The following is an 18,733-nucleotide window of genomic DNA, read 5'->3' as shown; positions in this document are numbered from 1 at the left end:
ATATATATATATATAATATAATATAATAAATATATATATATATAATAAATAATAACTTGATTTTCTTTTTTCTATACTTTGACATTGGTAGATTGTTGAAACTCCAACAAAATTCAAAACAGTCCGTAGTGTTTGCATGTAGGTATACTTTTTTGTTAAGTTCTGAGGTCATGCCGTGTAACGTATCTTCTTATATTATACAATTTGGAAACTACACACCTACACTAATTTCCTAGTTTTGTTACGAGTTAACAACTTAACAGATTTTTTTTTATAGAGTGATAATGGAATGGTTATCCCGCCTGCGCTATCGGTATACGCTGGCGGGGCACCAGTGAGAGATGATAGTTGTGGATAAAAGCAGGCCAGTTAACCCATCGTGAAGAATTACATGACAATTAACCACGATGGTTTCCAGAGGGAACCGCGTGGAGGTCGACCTGATAGGATGTATTGCTAGCAATGGGTCAGTTAGACCCCATTGCTAAGAATCCCTTTCCCCTCACTTACTAGATAATTTTCTAACAATATAGCGTATATTTTCGATCGATATACTTTTAAATAATTAAATATAGATACGTTAAAAAAAAATGTGTGCGTAAGTATATGGAACACTAATAAAAAAAAAACGACTCAGCTGATTTGATAATTAGCTGACAAAAAGTTGACTCGTTTTTGAGGCTCGAGGCTCTCTCTATACAATTTAATAGCTATATATTATTTTTCAAAATTATATCAATCCGTGGGATGATTTTTTTTTATACGACTTAGAATGGCAAACAAACTGACGGCCCACCTGATGGAAAGTGGTAACCGTCGCCTATACACATGAGCAGTACCATGGACATAACAGAGTATACTGTTTCGCCCATTATACCCCCCCATGCGTTGCCATTCCTGAGGACTCAGGTGTTATTCCTCTGATAGTAAGACATAGCTTTTTTTTTATGGACGAAAATGGTATGGTAACCCCGCCTGCGCTAACGGTATACGCTGGTGGAGCACCAGTGAAGGGTGATAGATGAGAATGAAAACAGGCCCATTAGCCCATCATGATGAATTCATCAGGAATTAACCATGATAGTTTCCAGGGGAACCGCGAGTAGGTCGACCTGGTTGGGTATATTGCAAGCAATGGGATTCTCAGTCTCCATTACTAACAATCCCTTTCCCCTCTAGTAGGACATAGCTAGGTTACTTTTTATATCGGTCAATTGAATGAAATTCTAAAAACATTGTAACTTGGTGTATAAAACTATTCAAAAGTCAGACGTAGAATTTGATATAGACTTTTTCTTATAAATTTGTAAACAAAGTGACAATATTCCAACTTTGAAACTGTGTATTTCATAATTTCACGTACCATTGCTCGCTTACAAGAGCAATGCAAAGAAGCGCGATACTCAAAATGATCTGTCGATGACAAATGTGCGAGATTCGCACCAAAACGCGACCATTGATCAGTCTCACTCAGATACGATGGGGTATCTCGAGAGATAAGACCGTATGACCTTCTCAATACCTATTTAAAAGTATGTATAGCTGTTGGTCAGTATTTCTCGGCCTTTAATACAGACCGGTTCTGTATGAGTGCCGAATCGAAAACTATACTTCGCGTAAATATAAACAAAAAATGGTTATTCCAAAGTATTTTATTAAATGCCAGTGAAGACAGTGTATTTATAAGTGACTAGTTACTCGCCCTGACTTCACACGGGTACATAATTGGATCGATTGTTTTTTTAATGAAATATAAACCATATTACTCGCTGATAAAGTAGTTTTCTATAAATGCAGGAATTTTAAAAATCGTTTAAGTGTATTTTGAATTTATCAATTACAAACAAAACATCAAATATTTTCCTTTTATGATATTAGTTTAGATTGGAGAGACAAAACATTGCAAATGGCGGCGGTTAACGAGAGTTACGATAAGACTGGAGACCTGGATGACATAGAGATGAACTCTATGGGAGCAGCTAGGAAAAAGGAAGACATCGGTCGATACAGTTACGAGGAAGCGTTAGATTTAACAGGTTTGTTAAACCTATGTTCCCTTATGATGATACTGCACTTCATTAATACTTTAACAGATCAGTCAGTAGTTTTACTTTTTTTTATTTATTTATTTTTATTTTTTATTTATTTATTTTGTGATACATAGGTAACAATGGTTGGTAAAACAAGATAAGTCCTCTATGATCAACCCCATCTATTGAGGTATACAAATTCGCAATTACGAGTACATAAGAAAAAATATATATAAAAAAATGAACAGTGTCACATTTACAGTAAAAAACACATTTATAGTATAAATGTATTTTTTTCATACAACTTAGAATGGCAAACAAGCTGACGGCCCCCTGGTGGAAAGTGGTAAAAGTTATTTGTTTGGACACCTCTGTCCCATACTTGTTTCTACTGTGAAGCAGTTGTGTTTGCAGGGCTGTGTTTTGGTTTGAAGAATCAAATATGGCGTCAATTTTACAGGGTACAGAGGAATAACACCTGAGTCCTCAGGAATGGCAACGCATGGGGGTATCATGGGCGAAACAGTATACACAGCCCATGGTAACTCAACTGTCTATAGGCGACGGTTAAACTTCCCATCAGGTGGGCCGTCAGCTTGTTTGCCATTATAAGTTGTATATAAAAAAAAAAACATTTCCCATCACTGACATCACGCTGACGGATTACCTTATTTAGGTGGGCCGGCAGCTTGTTTGCCAGTTTAAGTATTTAAAAATAAATGTTATTAATTATACTGCAGTCGACGCTCTTAAGGTAAAGTTAGCCGGATTCAATTCGAGGCCTAAAACTGGTATTGTAATATTTAACCTTTTGCAAAATTATGTTATTATATTTTATAACAAATATAAATAAACATTACGAGTTGATGAGAATCAAAATAGAAATAGGCTTTTGTCTGAAATATGTAAGTTATGTATTAAGTTGCTAAATAAATCAATATATTACTTATTAATATTATAAATATGAAAATGAGTTTATTAAATTTTATTTGTTTAACAAATTTACTAGGTATATACATACTGTATGCGTATATGTATGTATGTATTGGGGGGAGAGGGATAGGCAGCAGCGTCCCTTTCAAAACCTCACTAAAGCCTAACTGCGGTTTTTTTTTTAATGGGTGATAATGGAATGGTAACCCCGCCTGCGCTATCGGTATACACCGGCGGGGCACCAGTGAACGATGATAGGTGAGGATGAAGTAGGTCAGTTAGCCCATCGTGGCGAATTCAACAAGAATTGTTCGGAATGGTTTCCAGGGGGAACCACGTGGAGGTCGACCTGATATTGCTAGCAGCGGGGCTGTCAAACTCCATTGATAATCCCTTTCCCCCCGCCTAACTGCGGTTGCCAATCCGCCTGCCAAGCGTGGCAACTACTGGCAGAACCCCCTAAAGAGGAGGTTTATGTTCAGCAGTGGACAGTTAAAGACTGATTACGTATTTAGGGCCTACTGAAAATCAGTGTCGTAACTTCAGATTTGTAACTGCGACATACGCTGAGTTAGGTCCTTTGCACAAACACTGCTACATTCATTGTGTTTTTCTTTTTATTCTAAATTCAAAGTAAAATAGTAACGTTATTATATAATTGCGTAATCTTCATCATTATGTTGTTTTGTTATATTTAATATGTATAATTTATATAATTTTTCTTAAAGAACGATTGTATCTAATTAATTATATTATTTAAATGAAAAGTTTGTTTAGTTTATGTGTAAATAAATAAATAAATATCAATAATTTCAAACATTACATTATAGTAACGCAATTAGTTCCACAGTTTGACCTCGGATATTTGACCTCAAATATTCGAAATAGTCAAAACGCACTCTCGTGATAAAAACCTGTTTTTGTAATGTCGATATTATTACCGGAGCATGTGTTGTATATTATTAAATTAATTAATATAATTAAGTACTTATTTAGAAGGCTTTTAAATTCAATTTGCGTCAATTCAATGATGAAGGCACTACTGAGGTATAACTTAGGCCTCAGGAATAGCAATCTATGAGTCATAGGGGCTTTTTTTATGGTTTGCAGTACAGTGTTTAAGGCATCCCGTCCTCGCTATTGAATACGGGTGACGGAATGCCTATACGAGAGGGTACTTGGTGGGCGCAATATTTGAGGAGCATTAGGAAGATAAATGAACGGCCGGATACTACAACAAATGAGTATGTGGTCGGCCTCCGAACTGGCGACTTTTGCTGTCTACCAATTCAAGGGACGACCGATCACCGGACGTAAGAGTCATAGGGGCTTTTTTTGATGGATGACAATGAAATGGTAATCTTGTTTGTGCAAACGGTATACGCTGGCGGGGCACCAGTAAGGGATGATAGGTGAGAATGAAAAGACAGGTCTATTAGCCTAATAGGTAGGCCGTTAATTTGTTTTTTTTTTTTATTTAATACTTTATGGTACACACTAATTATATATAAACATATAACAGAGGTAAACAAATGTACAAAGGCGAGCTTAACTCTAATAGAGTTCTCTTCTAGCAACACCCAAAGTGGAAAGGAGCATCAATGTCAGCAGATACAGCAGTGTACAATATTGTGAGAATTTTCAAACAGACAAAATTAAATTAATTACATTATATTTAATCGTACAAATACACATATACATATACATAAATATATACCTACATCTATGCATATACTTACACACACATACACATATATATACAATATACGTACATACATATATAGATAAATAAATATATGTTCATAGAGATAGAAGATGCTCATTAAGTCTTCTCTTAAAAATATTTAGGGATTGACTTTCACGGATAGATATGGGAAGAGAATACCACAATCCAGCAGCATGGACGGTAAAAGATCCACTATACCGCGTAGATGAGTGTGAAGGGATTTTGAGGATAAGAGATTTCGTCGAACGGGAGGACACGTCATGGGGAACTAGAAAATCGTTTGTTATTCTAAGTTGCGCAAAACAAACTTACTGTCGTGAAACGTATAAGAGTATAAAAAAACTGTGACGTCTTTAAACTTTTTCATGAACTGATAGGTTTCTACTTATTTGTTTTATGTGTAATGAATACAATGGGTTCCTTCTTTTCCCGTGGGTATTTTTTTTTGATGGATGGGTAACCCTGCCTGCGCTAACGGGATACGCTGGCGGAGCACCAGTTAAAGGTGATAGATGAGAATGAAAACAGGCCAGTTAGCCCATCATGATGAATTCATCAGGAATTAACCATGATAGTTTCCAGGGAGAACCGCGAGGAGGTCGACCTGGTTGGGTATATTGCTAGCAAAGGGGTCTCAGTCTCCATTCCTAACAATCCCTTTCCCCCCTTCCCGTGGGTATTGTAAAAACCGACTAAGTGAGGACGAAGGATGGGCAGCAGCGTCCCTAAAACATAGAGGATAGAATATTTGTTATTATTTATATCTCTGAAGTTAGTACGTAATATGAAATACTGTATGACTCACGATATTTATCATTTAATGATAGTTTATAATTATAAAGATATCCAGCGTAGGCAATCCGACGTTGAAACGGTGCAAGCGTTATGGGGACCTTTGGGTCGGGTACGGAATGTGAAAGTTGTTTTGACTGATTGTTAGTTTAAAATTATATTTATTTTTTAGATTTATTCAAAATTTACAAATTAGGATTTTTAGATTATTTATTTTGTATATAATTTTTATAGGTACTTGTTCATATTATCGATTTTATGAAAAAAAATATTAAAAAGAAAAAGATAAAAATTACATTTTTGAAAAATTAAAAGTTGTGTGCCTATAAATAACAATTATTTTGATTTAAAATTAAATTACTGCACCGATTGTAATAAAATTTCTATAGAACAAATCTGTAACTACATTCTTTCAGACAAAAAATATTTTTTTAGATCAGTTTAAAACTGACGGAGTTATTTTTTTATTTTATTTATTTATTTATTTTTAGATAACTTGGATCCATTTTTGTTGTTATGAGGTAACTAATATAAAAAAAATTAACATTATTGAGAACCTCCTTAATTTTGAAATCGGTTAATAAATAGTCTATAACGTTTGCTAAATAAAATGTACATGTATTAATTGTTAAAGGTCACGGCAAATACAACCTGGGTTTGTTGATGGCCTGTTTCATGGTGATCACCGCCATGGGCATCGACATCTTCGGACTGGGCATCATCGTCACAGCAGCCACGTGCGACCTGGGCATGGGACTTGCGGAGATCGGGGTACTCTCTTCCATGCCATTTGCTGGTTAGTATATAATATGGCTGACCGGCATAGAATAGGCCACCTCTTTCAATGGGGGGTATCATAGGTGAAACAGTATACTCTGTTATGTCCATGGTACTGCTCATGTGTATAGGCGACGGTTACTACTTTCACTCAGGTGGGCCGTCAGCTTGTTTGTCATTCTAAGTTGTATAAAAAAAACATAAAAAAGAAGTCGGCTCTTACGACACCCACGGGATAGTGGGTGACCATGGACATAACAGAGTATACTGTTTCGCCCATGATACCCCCATGCGTTGCCATTCCTGAGGACTCAGGTGTTATTCCTCCGTACCCAGTAAATTCACGCCATATCCTACCCTTCAAACCGAAACACAGTCATGCAAACACAACTGCTTTACGGTTGAAACACGAAGGGATGGGCAGCAGCGTCCTTCTTAATACATCTGTAAAGCCTAACTGCGGTTACCAATCCACCTGCCAAGCGTGGTAACTACTGGCAAAACCCACCAAGGGGAAGGCTTATGTTCAGCAGTGGACAGTTAAAGGCTGATATGACGATATAATAGAATTCCTTCTTTTCTTTTCTGTGGTTGTCGTAAGAGGCGACTAAGGGAACTTAATAGTCTAAGGATGGGCAGTAACGTCCCTTTTAAAACGTAACTAAAACCTATCTGCGGTAACCAGGGGGAAAGGGATTGTTAGTAATGGAGACTGAGAATCCCATTGCTAGAATATACCCAGCCATGATTAATTCCAGAAACTATCATGGTTAATTCCAATCATGATGGGCTAACTGGATTGTTTTCATTCTCATCGATCACCCTTCACTGGTGCTCCGCCAGCGTATTCCGTTAGCGCAGGCTACCATTCCATTATCATTCAATAAAAAAACTGCCAACTTACCTGCCAAGCGTGGTACTTGCAACTACATTTACATATAAACACTAAACGATTTCTTGAATGACAAATGTGCATGGTGTTAGTCGACCATGCAAGAGCTTTTAACAACCATGTGATTTTAAACAAAGTACATTTAAATAAATACACATAATCTTTGTACCCTCTACACTCTTCTTCGAAACCCCCAGTCTCCTGACTACTTAAGCAGTAAATTCCAGTATCTTTTTGAAACTCACGAACGTAACCTTCGTTCCAATAATACTCTCCAATTATCTTTCCCCTCTCACCGTACTGGTTACGCTTCAAACTCTTTTCTCAACATTCTTTTTTCTGGAACAAAGCTATGCCATTAATTAAATACCGACTAAACCGTCTTTAAAAAAAACGTTCACGCTCACTTTTTTACTTTATCTGAGCAGTAAGTACTTTATATTATTCTCAATTTCGTGTATAATATAGTATATATCATATATGTGTAAGTATATTTGTTATTCATATATATTTATTCGTTTATATATATATATATAATTTTTGTATGTATGTATATCAATAATTACTAGTACCGCATTCGAGTATTCTGACACTTCCTCGTGGTTGACTGGGAGAGAATGCTTTTAGCATTAAATCCGCCATGTACATATACACCTATCCTCCGATTTACACGGTACTTGTTTTACACGTTTTCCGTCTTTACAAAATAAGGGTTTTTTTTCACTTTTTCGACTTACTAAATGCTACTGTGTTTGAACCGCCGTAAGACGTGCGCTTATACATCTCACAATCCCGTGTATGATTAGTATATATCATATATGTGTCTGTATTTCTTCGCATAAAATTAAATATTATCTACTGAAAATATATTATATATTTCACAGTGTCATTCACATATATTAAATAAAAAAACAGTTTATATATATTACATAATTTTATTTTTATTTCTGTATATCAAAAAATCACAACTGTTAAATAGCAAAATTATGCATTTTCTGACATTTACATGGTTTTGACTGGGAGAAATTTTGAATTTTCGATTTACAGTTTTCTCATGTACACATATATGTATTTGTACTAATGAATAAATAAATAAATAAACAATGTCAACAGAGATTTAAAAGATTAACTGTTTAGTTTCTTGCGAGCTCTTCGCAACAGATAACAATTTTCCGGACCCTGTATTCATAAAAAAATGAGAATTTAAAAGTGGCTGAATTTAAAAGCATTTAAACTTGAATGTCACGATAAGTCATGTAAGCAACAACTTATGTCTCATGCACCTCACTTATAATGCTGTTTGCGGTCTCCAGGTATAATAGTGATGTCGTACCCGTGGGGCTACCTGTCGGACACCAGGGGCAGGAAGCTGGTGCTCATGTGGGCCATGTGCGGTAGCTTCCTCAGCTCCGTGTTCAGCAGCTTCGCGCCCAACTGGCAGATGCTGGCCGCCTTCAGATTTATAAGTTCTGCTTTGTAAGTTTCATTTTGCTGGATAAGAATGGAGAGCGAGCGTATTGGAAGACTGTAAGGCTCACCCAGTGGATGTAATAAATAAATAAATAAAAGCTTCCTCTTGTCGGTGCAAAAAAAAAATTTGCTGGAAAGATTAAGGTCGACAACGCGCGCGTAATGCCACTGGTATTGCAAGCGTTCATAGGCTATGGTAACCGCTGAGCATCAGGTGGACCGTATGCTTGGTTGCCACCTCAGTGGTATAAAAATAGATCGAATAAGTAATGAGGAGGTCCTACTTAGGGTTAAGGAAAAGAGACAAATTATAAGAACTATTGAGGTCAGAAGGGAAAAAATGTTGGGACACTTGATACGACACGACGAACTTATGAACATTATAATAGAAGGTAAGATAGAAGGAAGGAGGGGAGGAGGAAGACCGAGACATTGTTACATCAGGCAGATTTTTTTTTATACAACTTAGAACTCGCAATGTGTCTTCAAACATAACGTCGTACGGCGTTTTTTTTGTTTACGGTTAAAGTCGCTTTTTAGGTATCAAGATACACTCGTTTGCATATTCATTGGGCACGTGATTATGCTAATTCGATGATTCATTCTTGATGATGACGATTTCATTAAACCGAAATCATTTATTTCCATTTAATTTCCAATTTCTTTTAAATGTCATTAACGTCCAGCATCTATGCTAAACATAAACCCTCCTCACAGACCGCCATAAGAAACTGCCCTGAGCCACCAGTCTGTTTATTGTACGGATAATCTGGTAGTATTGTTTTATTGTTACCCTATTCCCTTTGGCCGCAACAGAATATCAGTGCTTTGCTCTTTTGAGGGCGAAGCAATAAACTGAGTTGTGGCCATTTTGTATTGTTATGGCACACGCACAAAAGAAAATTGTACTTGGCTTTTTTTTTCTTTTTATACAACTTAGAATGGCAAACAGTTGACGGCCCACCTGATGGAAAGTGGTAACCGTTGCCTATTGTCATGAGCAATACCATAGACATAACAGAGTATACTGTTTCGCCCATGATACCCCCCATGCGTTGCCATTCCTGAGGACTCGGGTGTTATTCCTCTGTACCCTGTAAATTCACGCCATATCCCACCCTTCAAACCGAAACATAGCCATGCAAACACAACTGCTTCACGGTAGAAACATGAATGGGACAGAGGTATCCAAGCAATATTTTTTTTAATCATTTATGTTAACTCGTTTTTTTTTATGTAGTTTTTATGTATTATGTAGCTATGTTACAAGTAATGCAAGTAAATTATCTATCTATCTATCTACCTGTATCCACTGACTCCCTGCAACGCATTTGAGGTGGGGGATCGCTCTACACTGCGTTTGCTCGTACAGGATAGCCACTCAAGAACCTTTTTTCCCCATAAATATCTTAATTACTCACACATTAGAAATATTGTTTATAAAATCTATTTTTTAACGTAAAAAGTAAATAATTTGTAATAATTTAAAACTTGAAATGGATTGTAGTTTGCTATTAATATAAAATCTATAATTTTTATTTGCTATTAAAATAAAATACTATAATTTAGACTTTTAATATGTAAGATCAAATTAAATAATATAATTGAATTATAATTTTGTTTACCGCTTTTTTTTATAAAATATAAAATATTTGCATGCCTACATCTGTGAAGGCAATTTGCAAAGAAAACAAAAAAATTAATACCACATAGCTTTTGTAATAATTTTAAACTGTTTAATAATAATAAACTCATTTCATTTTATTTCAAAATAAAAAATGTAATTATTAATTTTACTTTGTCTTTGTCATATACTTGTACAAATTTATTGGTTTATTGTAAATTTATTTTTTCATTAATTTTAATAATCAACAATATTATTACATTAAATTTGCATGCCTACAATTGTATGGCAATTAAACAGATGCCAAACAGTTCAATAGCCTTTATTACGTTAAATATCTGTTAAAAGCAAATAAATATTCCATTTCATTTCAAAGAAACTCCGAGCACAGGAACTATATAAAGTGTTAAATAACGTGTAACTTTATTCTTTTTTTAAAAATTGTTTATTTAGCAAACATAAACAATATGAAATATTTTAAGTTTTTACATAAACACGGAATAAGTACAATACTGGTTATTTAGACGTAATCTTCAATACAAACGTCGTAAAGCAATGCTAATGATTCCCTTCAACCTTGTACACGAACACTGCTTGCTGCTATTCATGATACTGCGCCATAGTTCAACTATTATGAAAAACTATTACATTTAACTTCATTACTAACTAAATATAATTGATTAGAGTAATTAAGACTAGTCATATTTCGCAGCTTCATCCGCGTGGATCAGTACATTAAGTATACTATTTGCTAAGTAAGGATATAGGGTGGAAAGGGATTGTTAGCGATGGGGTCTAACAGCCCCATTGTTAGCATTGTTAGCAAGCCAAGCGCGATAACGGTATCCGTATGGATCCATTCAATAGTTTTTGCACATCCATTCATCCATCCATTCTGATGTTATAACTTACTATATTGGATGGGCATTTGAATGAATAAACTCTGCCTGTATGAATAGAATAAAATGTGAAATAGAGTTTTTTTCCTTTTTTTTGCACCATTTAAAGAATGATACAAAACAATCTATAATATACAATATCAGACATATAGAACTTACATAAATTATACATACTCGTACATAAATCATGCTACAATACAATACTATTTTTTTATACAACTCAGAATGGCAGACAAGCTGACGGCCCGACTGATGGAAAGTGATAACCGTCGCCTATAAACATGAGCAGTACCATGGACATAACAGAGTATACTGTTTCGTCCATGATACCCCCATATTTTCTGAGGACTCAGGTGTTATTCCTCTGTACCCAGTAAATTCACGCCATATCCTAACCTTTAAATCGTAGGGGGAATTCTTCATTGCCAGATGGGTCGACCTCCACGCGGTTCCCCCTGGAAACCATCGTGGTTAACTCTAGTGAAATTTGTCACGATGGGCTAACTGACCTGCCTTCATCGTCACCCATCATCCCTCACTGGTGCCCCGCCAGTGTATACCGATAGCGCAGACGGGGTTACCATTCTAATATCACCCATTAACTTAAAAATCTTCAAATCGTGACGAATTCGACAATAAATCGATCACGATGGTTTTCAGGGAGAACATAAAAAAGTATACATAAAACATATTTCATTATGTAATTTACTTTTTTTTATAACATAGGGGGCTACGAGCGTGCGGCTCACCTGACAGTAAATGACTACCGCCACCCATGATCACCCACAACACCAGAGGTATTGCAGATGTGAAGCAGTTGTGTTTGCATGGCTGTGTTTCGGTTTGAAGGGAATAACACCCGAGTCCTCAGGAATGGCAACGCATGGGGGGTATCATGAACGAAACAGTATACTCTGTTATATCCATGGTACTGCTCATGTCTATAGGCGACGGTTACTACTTTCCATCAGGTGGGCAGTCAGCTTGTTTGCCATTCTAAGTTGTATAAAAAAAAAATTGCTGCCGGCCTTTTAAAAAGGAATATGTTCTTTTCTCGTAAGGTTACGAAGTCATATCGGTTGGGAAATGCTGCTGCTGGAAGTTGATACAATGGGATTGCTAATGTTCTCAATAGAGGTTGTATACGGTGTATAGGTCAAGCGCGGCGGAGTCGGCGACGTACGCGCTGCTGGGCGAGTGCTGCGCGGCGCGGCTGCGCGCGCGCTACATGCTGCTTGTGACCAGCGCACTCATGATCACGCCCACCATATACTACGGTCAGTATTTGTTTTTACACAACTTAAAATGGCAAACAAGCTGACGGCCCACCTGATGGAAAGTGGTAACTATCGCCTATAGACATGAGCAGTATCACGGACATAACAGAGTATACTGTTTCGTTCATGATACCCCCATGCGTTGCCATTCCTGAGGACTCAGGTGTTATTCCTCTGTACCCAGTAAATTCACGCCATATCCCACCCTTCAAACCGAAACACAGCCATGCAAACACAACTGCTTCACGGTTGAAACACGAATGGGACAGAGGTACCAAAGCAATCGACTTTTGTACAAAGTCTCCCTCTGGTATGGTTTGTTATCGATGTATTCCATCATTGGAGAGTTAGTTGGCAATGTAAATTCCCACAAAAAGTCAAGTTTCTGAGAATATCTTCACCATCAGGCGTTATTTCTATCATTAATAGTATGGGGTTACCTGATAATGAAGCTGGACTTCTCGTTCCAATTTCTGGCGATCGTGTACCGGCCGTGGCGACTGCTCACTCAGGTCATGGCGCTGCCGCTGGGGCTAGGCGCGCTGATGCTGTATTTCTACAGCGAGAGTCCCAAATTCTTGGCCAACGTTGGACGAAACGAAGAAAGTATAGATGTTCTGAAGAGGATATATGTGAAGAATGGTGGTGATGAAAAAGACTTCCCTGTAAGTATTGCGACATTAATATGAGTAGGCCGGCAGCACACCTGCAATGCCGCTGGTGTTGTGGGTGATCATGGGCGGCGGTAGTCACTTACCATCAGGTGAGCCGCATGCTCGTTTGCCCCCTGTGTTGTAAAAAAAAAAAAGAGTAAAAATTTTATTAGATATGATAAATAGGGATGTAATGTAATATGTTTGTCGTTTTCGACAATTGTTTCATTTTCATCCGGAAGTCTTCTTCTAGGGGTTCTACGGTTTGCATTCCGATGCAATTCTCTTCCAGAAAAGATGCAGAAAGCGAAGCTCTTAGATACTGCTTGCATAATACGTTAGTTTCTCTACCTAGAGCTCTGAAATTCGGCCTGGAGTTAGTGGCCATCTGGGAAGATGGCTAACGAACTATCAACAAGATGGGGTCCTTAAGAGGGAAGTTATGAATTATGTAAAAATAATAATATAAATTCACTTATTTGTTTAAATTTGTGGTAAAACAAGAAGACAGTAGTAAATAAAATCCTATCATACTCTACTATTTCTAGTACAGAAATGACATCGAATAAACCTTTCTCTTTCCATGAAAAATCTGATAACTTACAAATTTTTTTCTAGGTTAAAGAAATATATCTGTTGGATGGTAGTACTGAGGAGGTGGGCGAGTTCTCGCTGCGTTCCCTGTGGACACAAATAGCGCCACTGTTCAAACCGCCTCTACTCACTAGAACTATACTATTATATTACTTGACTTTCGTCATTTATATCGCGTACGTAGGTATTAATTTTTTGTTTTTTTAAAGCTTTATGGTCCTAATTAATATTTGTTATTTTGTATCAATGAACGTGAGTTCTTTTTGAGATCCCAAAGAGGGTTGACGTCAGGCAGGTGGCCGGTCGTAAAACTAAAAAACCAAATCTTTTTGTAATATGGATAAAATCATATTACGCCGACCCCAAATGATTGGGATAAGGGTAGGAAGATGATGATAAACGTGAGTTCTTTTTGGGTATATATAATTGCGCCAATTTTGAAACGATTTTAACGGTTCATTCATTCATCAAGACGGTTGAGTTCCTTGTCTGTACCATAAGTACTGATTTTCTTTAATAGTGAAGTAATTTTTTTAAGTATATTGATAGTTTGATAATTAAAATAAAAGAAATACAAGCACATGTTGGTTTCATATCAATTTTGTTAAAATCGAAGTATATTTTTATGGAGCATAATCTACACAGTCATAAAAAATTGACAGAAAATATTTTTGTCCCAATATATTTTTTAATAATACTGCCAAGTATGGCAACTACTGGCAAAGCCCCCAAGGGGAGGCTTATGTTCAGCTATTATGATGATATTACTTAACTAATAAATTAATTTCATTCTAATTGTTCCGTCATTTTTATACTTTTCTCGATCATTTAAGATATTGTACAAAGATCCAAAATCAGCCCAAGAAGGCGCAAGATCACCTCGTTTGTTCGTGATTTACAGAAATAACAGCTTTGCCATAATCCTGCCGACGATCTTCAACGTTTTCTTCACGTCGTACGCGACGAGCGCGGCCGACGCCAGCTTCTGTGATCTGTTTGCTCTATCTAACTCTACCACAGTAGATGAAACTGAGACACAGGTATACCATCATCTTTATATGTATCTTTTTTATTTTATACAACATTGGCCAACCAAAGATATTTGGATCGCATACAGCAGTACCATGGACATAACAGTTTTCTGTTCCGCAACATGATACTCCCCATGCGTTGCCATTCCTGAGGACTCAGGTGTTATTCCTCTGTACAGAATAAACGTCGTTTAAACTGAAACACAGCCATGCAAACACAACTGCTTCACGGTTGAAACACGAATGGGATAGGTTCCTGCTCGACTTTATACAACATCTCCCGAAATCATCATCCATTGGCCAACCAAAGATATTTGGATCCCTTACAGCGGCCTGAGAGAATCAGTTTTCTGGTCTTCTGCAACAGTGTAAGTTAGGTGGAGTAGTCACATCAAGGTTAAGTACAGAATAAACGTCGTTTATGAATGTGCACAGTACTCCAGATATCACAGTAACAGGTACTGAGCGGTACTCCTCTTACAGTTCGTTTCTAAGTATTGAGGTGTTATGCTTCTGTACCCAGACGTCTCAGCGAAATCATCATCTTCCTACCCTTATTCCAATTATTATTTGGGATCGGCATAATATGATTTTATCCATATTACCATAGGATTTGGCTTATAGTTTTCCAACCGGCCGCCTACCTGACGTCAACCCTCTTTGGGAACAAAAACTTAGCGAAATCACGAAATAATAACCGGGAAATGTCTGTCTGTCGTTGAAGGTACAGGACGCGTCAGTGTGCACGGACACGATCAACGACCTGACGATCCTGGCGGGCTGCGTGCACGGCCTCTCGTTCTTCGTACTCAACGCGCTCATATCGCAGTGCGCGCACAAGCGGAAGGTACTTACAAATACCACACAACACATGACAAACTAAACGGAGCTTATTCTATCGTTATAAGAACAAGTACTTTTCGCACCGCAAATAAAAAAAAATACAAGACAATCCTAGTAAATTATTTTTCATATTTCACATTCGGGATGACGAAAGATTCTAATGATATGGTGGAATAAGTTACATGCATATTTACTTGAATCCTGTGCAGTGTACTCTGCAGTTTAGCCAAAAAGTGCTCTTCTGTCCTTCAGATCTCGCTTAGGTTGGGGACTACCCTAGTCACAAATTTATTCGTATTTAACAAATAACTAGAAGTTTTAGGAAATGGTGACTAAAAACTGACATTTTAAGACAGCTCGTGTGTTTATTTAAATTTGACTTTGTAACAAGCAGTCTTTGTCTTTATAATTTTGTAACTGAAGTCGCAAATAAAAATGGCGACTTCAATTACAAAATTTATAAGAGAGTAACGCGGGAGTAAACTCTAAAGATTAAAATGGATTATCCTCCAAATTGGTGACGTCAAAGCAAAATATACTATAAGAAATCAAGCAAAGTGGAACATCTTTTAGTAGTCGCATAAAAAAACGAGGGTTAATTACCAGGCAATGACCATCGTAATCATGGTGATAGCAGCGGCGGCGGCGGTGGGTCTGAACAACCTGCAGCAGCCCATCGCTGGGCTGGCCCTCTTCTACGTGTACCTCACCACCGCCATGGTGTTTGGGGTCGTCTCCTCGTATTTTGTGGACTTGTTCCCAACCTCTTACAGGTAATGTACATTACGATATATTCCTGTAGGCTAATTTTGATGTAGTCAAAAAAGAATCACGTCGAATAGACGGTAAATAGTACCAATTTAAAGTTCTTCAAAAGTCAATTATGCTGGTTGACATCAATACTTCGTACCTACTAGGAATGGCAACGCACGAGAAGTATCATCAGCGTTTCAGTAGGTTTTGTGATGCCCATAATGGATATTACTAATGTATGTATGTATGAATAGATAAGTGGTGATCTTAAAAATTTTCGAGTCCAGTGGAACACATGGCATGGTTCTGAGATTTAGTAAATTTATTTAAAATGAAATTCAAAGAGCAAAATCAGGGGTGCATAATAAGAATTAGAGGAGTCAAAAAGTTCGAAATCGATTTCTGTTTGTCACATCCACTGTGACAATATCATTGTCAACAGGGGCATGGTGGCATGCGTGGGCATGATGGTGGCGAGGCTGAGCGCGTTCTTCGGCACGAACATCGTGAGCCGAGCGATGACCGACCACTGCCACGAGACTATGTACGGTGCTGCTGGTTTGGTCATTAGTAAGTACCTTTAATCTGATAAAATGTAAGAAAGACTCTGTTTTCCGCACTTAGCCTCTCATTTGGGCCGTTGTGCGTTTTAATCTGATAAGTAAATATAAAAGTAAAATCCCAAAAGTACACAAATGTCGACAGATTACGGCAACTGCTTGCAACTGGCGAATTCTCCTTAAACTTAAAGCGAAAATTTACAAGAGAATATTCCAGCCTGATGTCTTGTACGGAACGGAGTGTTGGCCAGCAAAGGTGACGGATGAAAGACGACTTCATGTAGCTAAGATGGATATATGACGTGACAATTTCAATTCTCAATTAATATTACAGGTGGGGCGGTCGCAGCATCTTTCCTGCCTGCGGATACCAATGTCTTTCCGAATTAGCAATAGGGAATTTCCAAAATTCTTTAAAGCAATCATTAACATGACACTACGTTCAGAGTCAATAGCCAAATCCTGGTCGTCTATTAATTTGTCTATTTATTATCAAGACAAATTTAACGAATTTAAAGTTAACGAAGTTGTTGGCTTCGCCTGCGTAACCGGGAATTCGTCCTCACACGCTTGAACCTAAATGGTCACGTACAGTGCGGTTTCAAAGGAATTTTTTTCGCGAACGCTCAGGCTTTGGAATGAGCTCCATGCTGATGTTTTCCCTAGAGACTACAGTATGGGGTTCTTCAAAAAGGTTTAAGGTTTCTTCAGGATCGGCAATGCACACGTGGCGCCTCTAATGTTGCAAGCCTTAGTCTTAGGTTACAGTGGCCGTTTACCATCAGACGGGCTGTATGCTTGTTTGCCACTATATCCTTTTACATCCCCTATAGTACTTGATATAAACATTATTAACAAGCTGTTAAAACACAAAGGTAATATAAACAAACTCGCATTTACATTCATACTATTCATAAGGATTACAGGATACGGAGACATAACATGTCGTCATTTTAAACCGACTTTAAAAAAAGGAGGTTCGACTGTATATATTTTTTACATTTGTCTACCGATTTCGCTGTCAAATATGAACCGAATTTCAAGAGTTTTGATTTTTTTTATTTTAAAAGGTATAAGTTTCAATGGATACGGACTTGTCCTATCGATATTTCATCAAAATCGGTTCTGTAATTTGATTTTTAAATCAGAATAACTAATTTTGCTACGGTATACTTGTTTATCAAAGTGCAGGTGACTCAGGGTCATAGCAGTGTATGAGCGCAGCCTGAATGCAACTATATTAAAGGTGATATTTACAAGACTTACAAGGAATTATAATTAACAGTTTGTTTTGATGAAATTTAATGAAAATGTAATGGTGATGATGATGATGATGATGCCGATATCAGTCGATAACTGTCCACTGCGGAATATTGGCCTCCCCTTGCCAGTTTTGCCAGTAATTGCCACGCTTGGCAGGCAGATTGGCAACGGCAGTTAGGATTTGTCGATGTTTTAAGAGGGACGCTGCTGCCCATCCCTTGACCAATGATTAATAAATTGAATATATAATTTTATTAAATTTATTGAAAGACAGTATAATATAAGATGTATAATATTTAGAATTAAGTTATTAATATTGTAGAATAATATATATATATATATATATATATATATATATATATATATATATATATATATATATATATATATATATATATATATATATATATATATATATATATATATATATTAATAAATGGATTTATTTGCATTGGACGTTTTTATTTTTGTTTGTATTTATTTCGTACTAGCGGCCCGTCCCGCCGTCGCACGGGTGGACATTTTTACATTTTAAAAAGTGGCCATTAAGGATGCACACGCGACGGAAGCTTAAAAATGGAGTAACTTCTCCAGTTTTCCCAACATTTCCCCTCAC

At 37.0% G+C, this 18,733-nt stretch overlaps 1 protein-coding gene across 3 annotated transcripts; it reads left to right on the top strand.

Annotated features, from left to right (window-relative positions):
* Positions 1 to 1,564: 1,564 nt before the first annotated feature.
* Positions 1,565 to 18,436, top strand: LOC113519085 (synaptic vesicle 2-related protein-like). 3 transcript variants are annotated; one of them, XM_052893563.1, is made up of 12 exons: positions 1,565 to 1,717; positions 1,879 to 2,036; positions 6,116 to 6,277; positions 8,464 to 8,626; positions 12,299 to 12,420; positions 12,850 to 13,085; positions 13,692 to 13,843; positions 14,569 to 14,707; positions 15,423 to 15,545; positions 16,148 to 16,314; positions 16,737 to 16,864; positions 17,189 to 18,432. In XM_052893563.1, the coding sequence occupies exons 2-12, from the start codon at positions 1,907 to 1,909 to the stop codon at positions 17,242 to 17,244; spliced, it is 1,578 nt and encodes a 525-aa protein (XP_052749523.1). In that variant the 5' UTR covers positions 1,565 to 1,717; positions 1,879 to 1,906; the 3' UTR covers positions 17,245 to 18,432. The 3 variants fall into 3 exon arrangements, with proteins under 3 accessions (XP_052749523.1, XP_052749525.1, XP_052749524.1); XM_052893565.1 differs by lacking the exon at positions 14,569 to 14,707 and having other exon boundaries at positions 13,692 to 13,851; positions 17,189 to 18,436; XM_052893564.1 differs by lacking the exon at positions 14,569 to 14,707 and having other exon boundaries at positions 13,692 to 13,847; positions 17,189 to 18,435.
* The last annotated feature ends 297 nt before the right edge of the window (positions 18,437 to 18,733 follow it).

Source organism: Galleria mellonella, unplaced genomic scaffold, assembly GCF_026898425.1.
Source record: "Galleria mellonella isolate WM207_F2 unplaced genomic scaffold, CSIRO_AGI_GalMel_v1 utg1812, whole genome shotgun sequence".
NCBI classification, from domain to species: Eukaryota; Metazoa; Arthropoda; class Insecta; order Lepidoptera; family Pyralidae; genus Galleria; species Galleria mellonella.
Note: the sequence above shows the minus strand (reverse complement) of the source record. Positions and strands in the feature narration are given on the sequence as shown.